The sequence below is a fragment of the Saccostrea cucullata genome, unplaced genomic scaffold (assembly GCF_032062105.1).
Source record: "Saccostrea cucullata isolate Sc308-1 unplaced genomic scaffold, CSIRO_AGI_Scuc_v1 ctg242, whole genome shotgun sequence".
NCBI classification, from domain to species: domain Eukaryota; kingdom Metazoa; phylum Mollusca; class Bivalvia; order Ostreida; family Ostreidae; genus Saccostrea; species Saccostrea cuccullata.
In genome coordinates, this window is record NW_026927731.1 from 223403 (window position 1) to 234458 (window position 11056).

The 11056-nt window shown below is 32.4% G+C and overlaps 1 protein-coding gene across 2 annotated transcripts; it reads left to right on the plus strand.

The window, feature by feature from the left end:
- The first annotated feature begins 1232 nt into the window (after nucleotides 1-1232).
- LOC134275369 (Golgi reassembly-stacking protein 2-like) lies at nucleotides 1233-10166 on the plus strand. Of its 2 annotated transcripts, XM_062757645.1 has the most exons (12): nucleotides 1233-1423; nucleotides 2120-2200; nucleotides 2452-2609; nucleotides 2763-2808; nucleotides 3170-3256; nucleotides 3722-3852; nucleotides 5544-5664; nucleotides 5854-5940; nucleotides 7341-7401; nucleotides 7639-7734; nucleotides 7853-7972; nucleotides 8211-10166. In XM_062757645.1, the coding sequence occupies exons 1-12, from the start codon at nucleotides 1358-1360 to the stop codon at nucleotides 8501-8503; spliced, it is 1347 nt and encodes a 448-aa protein (XP_062613629.1). In that variant the 5' UTR covers nucleotides 1233-1357; the 3' UTR covers nucleotides 8504-10166. The 2 variants fall into 2 exon arrangements, with proteins under 2 accessions (XP_062613629.1, XP_062613630.1); XM_062757646.1 differs by lacking the exon at nucleotides 5854-5940.
- The last annotated feature ends 890 nt before the right edge of the window (nucleotides 10167-11056 follow it).

Here is an 11056-nt window from a genome sequence, read left to right on the forward strand (position 1 = left end):
AAATATTTAAAATATTGATCTTTTGTTGTTTCTCCCTACTTCTACACAAATGAAGGAAGATGGAGGTGTTTGGAGATCCCTTTCAATGCATTAACCACAAATGTCAGGCTCTTCAAAGGTGAGGAAGTCATCCAAGAGATGTAAGAATTAAAGATGTACTTGATGCCATAGTTATTGGTAGTAATCCAGCAAATAGCTTGTGCAAGGCAGTCGAAGATTCTAGGACTAGATCTGTTAACTATTATTTGTCAGTCTTGCTTCATAAACCTGGATGAATTGTTCATATGTAGCACTATTCTAACATAGCCTTAATGCTATAGCCACTGCAATACACTTGATGAAATTGACATTTTTTCTGCTGTAACATTCATTTACTGGAATTAAATGTATATAACATGCATTGTTGAGGTAGCTACTGGTATTTGTGGTACTGTAAATAACTTTTTATTTGTGAGATTCAGAACTTTACTTTCACGTAATATTACGCGAGGTGTGCTCGCGAAAATTTAATTCTTGTGTATAATAGTATCCCTTAGATTACATAGAGCAATAACCCCAATTCGTGAAAATTTTGTCTCGCTAATCAAGAGTCAATGACTATCCTCGCGAAAATAAGGTGTTGCGAAAATTGAGTGATTTACAGTATATAAAAGTGTGGCCACACTCATATACTAGTGCTATAAATAGCTACATAAGGTTAGTCTTTTATTATAAATCCTTTATTTAAATATGAAGGTTGTAGGACTGGTTCAAGTCACATTATAAGAAACTAAATAGTCTCATGGGTGTCGATACACATACTTTTTAAACCAATGTTTCGTAATATATTTTGTAAAACTTTAAATATAATGATAATCTCAGTTCTTTTATTTTGATCCTATTTATACATACCGGTAATTTTATTACAAAAAGTGAATAAAATTAAGGAAAAGTATATTTTAGCCCTCTCCCTAGACTTTCTTCTGAGTCATAAAAAAGTAAATTATTGTTATAAATCTTTGTTCCAGACAAAAATGTTATTAAAAAGTACTGACTACTGCTCTAAATCAAATGTAAGATTTGACATAATGAGATTATTTTGACTTAAACAAAATAAACAATAACTAAACATCTTTTATACGTTGTAGATTTCTGTAGAAATCTAACTTTTAGTTTTATTCATGACGAAATAGTCAATCCGGAAATTTTTGGGTTGTCCTTGTGAACTTGAGAAAAAAAATCCCGGAAGTTCCCATGGTGCACCACTGCCACGTACCTGCCATCTTGCTGTAAATAAACTAACGAAACCGGTCTTTACTGCAGAAAATTTTCATTCAGACTTCGTTTTTGTCGTTGACCGCACAAGGGCTAAGAAGAAATGGGTGGATATTGGAGTTCAGGAGAAGTTCCTGGTGGAGGCACCGAAGGGTACCATGTTCTCCGGGTAAAGAGGACATGAATATGTTCATTGAGATTCAAAAAAAAAAAATACACTCCTGAGAAAATGTTTTTATCAATATTGTCATATGAACTGAAATTCATAAATTTGAGATAATCAGTGAATCATTTTGATTTTGTGTCGATAGCAATGATATTGCAGTCATTATCGATCTCGGTATAAAATCGATTTTGGGCATTGTTTTTTTTTTCAAAGTGACCATGTGTTCGTGGCATGACATACAAATTGCCATGTTTTTTCATACTCTTGTAACCATTATCATTTATCCAACATGATAAAGAATTTATTTGTTAACGTATCGAAATATTTTAAAATATTAATACATCAGTCTAGTTGTATTCCGAGATTCCTCCGACTCTTACCCCTGCTTTTTATATTGTGACGTGCAGAGAAGAGTTGGAGCTGAGGCCATGTTGAAAAGTGGGAATTGAGCGACACCAGCTGGTGTCGCAACTCAGCCTACGTTTTACAGCTTTATTTCACAGATTCAAGTTCCGAGATGAGAGAACTCAGTAAAGAGATGATTCTTCTACAACTTAATCATCACTAAAACAATACTACAGCCATTTAAAATGCTCTACCACTGACAATTGAAATATCACTTGAGTTAGACTGCTTCCTCGCCCTTTGACTTCTTTGCGCATGACATATTTGAACAATAAAGAAATTGTGTTGTTTCAGGTGCAAGATGGATCCCCTGGACATAAAGCTGGTCTGGAAGCATTTTTCGACTTCATTGTTGCTATAGGAAATACAAGATTGGTCAGTATAACTGATTCGTAAGACATTTGTCATGAAGTAATTGTGATTAATATCAAATTCACATACATTTCACAAATGTGAAGTATGGAACAATGATAATGAAAAATATTCTATAAAAAAGAACTTTAAACCAAGATATGCATATTTTTTTGCTACAACTAGAAATAAATGGAGCAACATGACATGATGTTGACTCTGAAGATATCCTGCATTGTAAGATAGAAATAAGCTGATTTCGTCTTTTCCCCTAGAATGAGGATAATGACACCCTCAAAGATTTACTGAAGGCAAACATAGAGAAACCTGTGAAGATGGCTGTATACAGCAGTAAGACTCAGTCTGTTAGAGCAGTGACCATTATACCAAGTCACAACTGGGGCGGCCAAGGGTTACTGGGAGTTAGTATCAGGTAAAGTACCTTCATTATCGTATATTTACACTTTGTATTTTCTGTTTTGTTTAATTATAGAGGATACATCATTGAGTTTGGTGAAGTAATGGTATTCAGAAGGGTATTTCATTTGGCATGTGTGTTTTAACTCTGGTTGGATTTATTTTGCAGGTTCTGTTCCTTTGAGGGTGCCAATGAAAATGTTTGGCATGTTTTGGTAAGTGTTGTAAGAATACAGTCAAATTTTGTTATCTCGAACTTAATGGGACTGAGAAAAGACTTGGAGATATCTGAGAATTCAAGATATTGAAGGTAAAATACTTAAAGAATATGTGGTTGGGACTTCCAAATCAATTCGACATTTGGTATTTGAGATATTGGAGTTCGAGATACCGAAGTTCAACTGTACTTATTTTCAGTAGGGATTGAATATGTTTTGTACTTTTTTCATTGTATGTAAAATGACAATAAATTAAGTTTGCACTCAGTATAAAACAATGAATTTAATTTGTTCATTCATTTCATTGTATATGATATGCCATGGGATTAGACTTGATTTCATGTTCATTGAATTCCAGGATGTACAACCCAATTCTCCTGCAGATTTAGCTGGTATGAAGACAGATACGGATTACATCATAGGAGCTGACTCAGTGTTACATGAGGTACACACTCACAAATTAAATGCTTACTTTAGCATTTCCCATATCTTCTTAAAAAGTTGCAAAAGAAATCAAAATGCTATAGATTTTTTTTTCTTCAGATGATATTGACCACATGCATCCCCCGCAAAGATTTTAAATAATGTGTTTTTTTTTTCTAAAGATTTTTACACAACATATTGAAAAAATTGAAATTGGTGATGCTCTGTTTTTTTGTTTTTTTTTTTAAAGCAAAATAACCCCCAAATGAGTCTTTGTGAGACTTTTTCTGTTTAAAACTTAAAAATGTAACAAATTAATGCATCATATTTCAAGAATTGTCCGCTTTTATGTCATGGCATTCATATGTACAACTCATATTTGAAATCATTTTGAAAGCATCAAAACTGATAAGACCTGATAAACTTAAACCTGCTTCTTTTCAAAATTGATAAAATATTTTTAATGATTGAATTCCTTTAATTTCAGTCAGAAGATCTGTTCACATTAATAGAAAATCATGAGGGTAAACCATTGAGACTGTATGTGTATAATACAGAGACAGATTCTTGTCGAGAGGTTACACTAACTCCCAATGGAGCATGGGGTGGAGAAGGAAGGTAGGTTGTCTGGGCTTAAATTAATTTAATGTCTTATAGCTAACAAAGTCAAGATTGCTCATGTTATACCCAGATTGTTGGCGTCTGTGTTCAAATCCTAGTGAAAATTTTTGGAGCAAGTGCATTCTCAACTCAAGTTACTAAAATGTGTTTGCTTTTTATACCCCCGCAAACGAAGTTTAGGGGGGGGGTATATTGGAATCACCATGTCCGTCTGTCCGTCTGTCTGTAGACAAGATTTTGTCCGGACCGTTTCTCAGAAACTGTTGGATGGATTTGTCTGAAAATTTATACACTTATTATTCACCATATGAAGGTGTGCACCTGGTATTTTCATCATGATTGGATGATTTTTCTGCATTTTACAGGCGTTTTTTCTTTTTTATTTTGTGATTTTGTTTGGCTCATAACTAGAAAACTATTAGACTTACAATCATCAAACTTGGACAATTTATGCATCTTGGGTAGATGGTGTGTCCCGACCTATTTCAAGGTCACTGTGACCTTTAATTTAAGTGATTTTTTAAAAAAAACTAAGTCTTTAAAATTTTAAATTTCATAATCCTAAAAAATGTAAAAATATAGTCGTATCCTTATTAAAAAATGCTAAATTAAGTAAAAACTTATTTTTTATCATATACTTTACAGCAAATTCTGTAACAAATGTTAATGATTTGAGAGGAATTCAGTTTGTCCCATGGGCATAATTATCAAGCACTGGTCAAGGAGAATTTTTGATAGCAGAAATGTACATGTCAAATTAGAGAGAAATTAATGAGTTCATTGTCGGGAGTTTACTGGCAAGAGCATCATGCAGTATTATCTTAATTCATCTCTTGGGAGTTGGGCAAAAAGAAATGGCCTTATAGTTGCTTGTGTTAATTAAGAGTTCTTGATGGCTGTAGTTCAGATAAAGATCTTTCAATTGATGTAATGTAATTAAAACAAATTGATGTTTTAGTGTATGATTAAAACTGAATTAGTATTGTATAATATAATTAAAATTAATTATACATGTGTTCATTGAAAAAAAATTACATTTCAATTTTTATATATTTGCAACAAATTGCAATCATGTCTCACTTAGAATTTTATAGTCTAAAGAATAATTAATTTTTGATTTTTTTTATTAGACTGTAGCATTTCCATTATTTCATAAAATATGCAATAAACAATTTAAAGCTGCAGATGGATATTTGTTAAGCTGTAACACAGCCAGTTTACAATTATATGATGTATAATTTGTTTTAATTAATCCCTACACTGTAAGTCTCTTAGAGATGTATGTACAATATTTTAAACATGATAAGAAATGGAAATTAGATCATTGAAATCTGTGTCAATCTGTTAATCAAGGTTACTTGATTTTCTTGCACCCTAACCAATTTATGATTATCGAACAATATTTGATGGGCGTATCATGCTGTGGCGGGGCACTTTATTAGACAATAGTGAACACCCCTTACTAGATCCATAAAATATTTCTGAATTGGCACCTACTCTGAAAAACCCAGCGGGGGTATTTGTCCCTATTGGACAGTTCTAGTTTAAGTATGATATGTAATTCAAAAATATTTATCTGTGTCTTTTGAAAATAAATTTTATCATAGTCATCAGCAGATTCATGATTTATAACTTTTTGGGGGGAAGTACATGTAATATGATAATTTAGATATGATATTTCTCTACAGCTTAGGTTGTGGTATTGGCTATGGCTACCTCCATCGTATTCCTAAACGTCAGTTTCCCTCATCAAAGTCCAGTGTTACGCCATCAGCTCCTCCACAACCTTCTAAGGATGGTTTTGCAGAGGTAAGCACGAGATATTTATTCTGTCTTAGCCGATAGTTCTTTGTAGAATCCTAGAGATCTTGAACAATATATATTTTGTACAAGTGCATGCATGTGTAGACATTGTTGTCATACATGTTTTAACAAATCTAAGTAGAAAATAGAAAATCTGATCAGAGAATTAGATTTGATGTGTGTATTTGACTGTAGAGATTGGGTCATGGAGTGAGCTTGCCTCCCTCGGGTGTGAGTCCGTACAAACAACAGTTGAGGGCCGACCTGAACTATTTTCAGGAGGTAACCACACACAGTAGTACTGACTGGCTTGTGTGTAACCTCTACTTTTTGCTGTTACTTTCTTTTTAATCCTGAAAAAAATAATTATTTTTATCAATCTGAGTAACTTAGATTATTTAATGTAAACTAACCTACATACTGACATACTATCAGTGATATTACTTGTAGTTATTTTTGTCTAAAAGTGGGAAATAACTAAATAATCATGCTTGCAAAACTCATGTAAGATGGTCTATCTATTTAAAGTGAAATTCAAAAGAATAAAGAACAGGATTTGTTTTCAAAATTATCTCTGGAATGTCATCAGTCTGTTTTTCAGAATTTTTTACTTACACTGTATTGCAAATAAGTAGCTAAAATCTGTTCTTAAGAGTACTGTAAATCACTTTTTATTCGCGAGAACTTTATTTTCGCGTAAATACGCGAGACGGTATGCTCGCGAAAATTTCATTCTTGCATATAATAGACTTACTTAAGATTATATAAGGTACTGTCCACAATTCGTGAAAGTTTTGTCTCGCTAATTAAGAGTCAATGACTATCTCGCGAAAATAAGGTGTCGCGAAAATTAATTGATCTGCAGTACTTGCCAAAAAGTGTAAGCTTCAAGAGAGAAATTTCCATTGTTATTTCCTGTTCTTGGACTACTTTACTTGCTTTCTTTCATTACAAATCTTGCTCTTTGATATAAAGTAATACTGTGTTACTGTATTTTAAAATGCAAGAACTTTTTTCATTGAAAAAAATGGCTATTTGTAGTTAAATCATCTGTCATTTAGAGTTTTTGATTTTCAATCTCCTTGTTTATTTCATAATTTCATTTCAGTTTCTGTTGTGCCACACATTGCTGTTTAGAATTTCATGTTGTTTTCAAAAATGAATTTTTCCTATGCTAGATACAAGATTCACGATTTAATGTTTAAATGTTGTTATTATCTTACTTATTTATAATGAAAAGTGAATTTTGGTGAACACATACCATGGAGGGTTTGAATTTATTAACCGATATAGTATAGTTCACACATTTGCTCAAATATAGAATATATCTTTAACATTTATATGATTAATACATGTACAAAATTCATACTGTTTGTTGAGCTAATTCTGCCATGAGTAGAAATTTAGGCATTTGTAAGACTCGTGTTATTTCAATTCTTCGTAATATTTACCAACAAAAGTAGTGTGTGTATGTGTTAAAAATAAAATATATACATTGTATGTACATGTATAACCTTGAGGAATGGGAATCTAGTTTATTTTAAAATTATAGTGATATAAATGCAATATATTTAAAAATGTTTTTTGTTTAAATATTTATTCTATGCTAGAATACATTACATTGTAATATAAAAACAGTTATTTTAATGACATAATAAAATCTTGTATTATATTATTTACAGGTGCCTCTAGGTGGAACTACAGGAATCACACAGGACATGTCAAATCTTAACATCAATACTGGTAAGAAACAGGATTATCTAACATTTTAGTTTGTATGTTTTAGCATTTACACCTTACATTCAATAAATCATAACACAGTGTAATTTTTTTGCCAACTTTTTAAAAAATATTTACAATTTGTTGTTTATGAAAAAATGATGCCAAAGGTTACATTTTAAACATTTCATAATTAAGAAAATGGTGACTAGAAGCAAAAGTTGTATAATTGATGAATATGCATTTCTTGTTGCTATTTAGGTACACCAACCATTCCAGTAATACCCCAGACTGACAAGTTACCAGGGGTCCAGCCCCCAATGGTCTTACCCAACTTCTCAATGGGGGCCCCAACAGGTACAGTTATTGATGGTTATTTTTCATTACCTACCTGATTTAAGCTTTAATATTTGGTTAAGGTTTGCTAACACCATAGCAGGGGCTTAAATTGGTATGGATTTTTTTTTTATTTAAGGCATCCCCCCTCCCTCTACATTACCTGCTGGCATTGGGAACCTTCCGTCATTAACATCTATTCCCCCCTTGACTACCCCTGTATCTTTACCAGGGATGCCACCGGGAATGGTGCTTCCAAGTAAGTTTTAATTGTGGTGATGTGTGGGAATGTTATGATTAATCATCTAGATACATATAATTATTGTCATGTGTCTAACTTGAATATTGAAAATCATTTAGTATAATGTTTGAATGACTTTAATGACTTGGCTGACAATCAGTTGTTATGTGTAAATCTTAAGATTTTTTTTTTCATTAGGATAATCAAATGTTTTTGCAAGTACACATGTCAAGTATTCTTTTTTTGACTTTTTCAGATGCAGCACCGGGAACAACAGTACCAAATTTTCCCATGCCAACTTCAATGCCCCTACCAACATCAGTGCCCCTACCAACATCAATTCCTCTTCCCAGCTTCCCCCTCCCCACACAAACTCTGGTGACCTCTCCAGCTGGTGGGGTCCCACCTTTCTCAGCCCCCACTGGGGTCCCTCCACAGGTGTTACCCACACCTGTATCTACTGACACCACAAATGTAACAAATGTGGACACAACAGCTGTTAATCATGGACAGACAGCGCCACCAGAACCAGTGGCAGCGTCATCATAGCTATTATAGTCTGTAATGTAGTATAGTTATTCCAATTCTTTTTTTTTTTTCATTTTTGATTGCTACATTTAATGATAAGTACTGGTCTTGATGTTTTTTTTTATTTATTGATACTCTATTGGTTGCATGTACATAATGTCACACTCACCTTGTAAGAGATCCATTGATCTGTTTATTAATATATTGAATCTGCATGATACAAAGTAAGTGGAGGTATATGTGAAGTTGTGTCTAGATTAATGAGATTGTTGAAAGTAAAAAAGTAATGCATTATCTTTGAAAAAGAGGGTACTATTTACAAATAGACAAATTTCACATTCCTAAGAGTTATCTCCCCTATTTGGCGTAAAGCTCATTTTCCCCACTTTGTCCTTTTTAAGTTACCTGTTAATAATTTTTAATCTTCAAATGTTATCGGACAATATCGATCTGTACCTGTATTGCCAGAGTATGGGGCAACATGAAAAATGTAATTAACATATTCATACAGATTTTGTTTCTGAGATACTGACCCATAAAGTTGGTAAGGTTATAGAGGGAAAACAGTGTCTTACACCAGTTGACCCCGGATTGACTCTGCAAAGGGGAATAACTTTTGTAAATGTGAAAGTCGTCTGTTATACAAGTTTTATTAAATACAAGGCATCATTTAGATTTTGAAAATTAAAGGAAAAAGTACACAATTTTTACTAATCAGTTTAAAATTTGCTGTGCATGTATTTTCTTGTATATATAATATATAATCAGATATTTATGCACTGTTGCATAGTTGAATGGAATTATTGGGGATATGTAAATGTACATTGGTTCATTCCAGAATATTCTTACATTTGTATGAAAAAAATTATATCGACTTCTGAAAGTGTAGATGATCAAGTCATTACTGAATTTAAATACAGTGTATAAGAAATTGAATCAAATCATGAATCCTGTGCAGTTGTCCATTCAGTGCTAGTGACATTTGGATGAACTTTTTATGGTTGATTGCAAGGCATGATCAAAGTTAGGAAATTGCAAGTCATCAGTTAAAGTCCTCTAAGGTCTTGATAGGTTCTTTGTCATCCTTATAATGTAGTTATGTACAGCAAGTACAGTAAAACTCGTTTAGTACGAACGCGGATATTGTGAATTCTTGTTATAGCGAAGTCATCTTTGATCCCCAGCTATATAAATTTCATGAATTTCAAATACGGATATAACGAATTACGGATATATAGCAAAGTAATTTTATAGGTCCCAGCCACTTCGTTATAAGTGAGTTTTGCTGTAGTCATGTATAGTTATTGCATTTATAAATAAATGAATCTTCATTACATTGCTAATGGATAATACAAGTTCTTTGTGTAAATTAAAATTGAGGTTTTCTAAAAAGAAAAAAAATATTTATTTACACTTGGCAAACCTTTTATCATGTTGAAACATTTTTATGGTTGAAGTCAATTTTCATATACAGTATGTACATGTAAAAGGTATATGTCTTTACTTGGTGAAATGTAAAAAAAGTGATTGGAACTGGAGAATATGAGTGAGTGCTACAAACTTTCAGTAAATAATTCTTTTTTTTGGTTCATCTTTTATGAAGCATTTGTTTTTGCTTGGTGTATACTTATGTTTAAAAATAGAAAATAAAGTTTGTTGTAAATTACAACATGTAAAAATGGTCTGAAGGTGGTTATTATGGTTAAAACTGTGCTACAGTATTGCCAGTTTGTGCTCTTTAGGGTAATGGAAATATTGACCCTACAAAAGCTAAAATACTGTAGATTAGGAAATGATCACGATGGTTTTAATTTTGCTATGTTCACGTTTTATCATTTATCTGCAAAATTAATCCCATCATGAATGCTATCATTAATTTTTAAACACTTACTTATCTTTATACGAATTTTAAATTAATTTCTTGCTGCGTGAAATTACAACCAACGTGATTGTTACTTCCTTAGTGATCGTGAAATTTTAACACCGTGATATTGAAATGATTTACAGTACTTTCAAACTTGTGTAAATATGAGAACTGGCATTAAAGATGATTTATGTACTAGTATGGAACAGGTCCTAAGAGGAACATATCAATGCTAAAAGTAAAACAGTGTCTACTTGATACTCCAGTAATGTATAGAATACATTAGACCTTTATCCTTTGTAGTTCTACAAAAGTGGTAGTTGACCTGTTCATATAAAGGTCAAGGTCAAATTAACCCTGAGACTCAAATATACTCTGATCATCATCTGACCTTTTCAGTCTCAAAATAGCTAAAAACTACCCGGTAATAATAGCTAAAAACTAGAACACATCCTAAACAGATTACTTTGGGGTCAAAAGATCAGCAAGCCAGTTCAGAGATTTTTTTGTACCGGCTTAAGATAAAAAGCAGCATGCATGCATTTAGTGGAGTAGAAGGGCACTTTTAGAGGGGTGGGCATGTCCATAAGGATTTATTTTATATTATACTTCATTGCAAAAGCTCAAAAGCTATTTGAGCTTTTTGTGTCACAGTCAAAAAATTAAATCCAGTACTTCAGACAGGGTTATCATTGCTACTTATTGTGAAA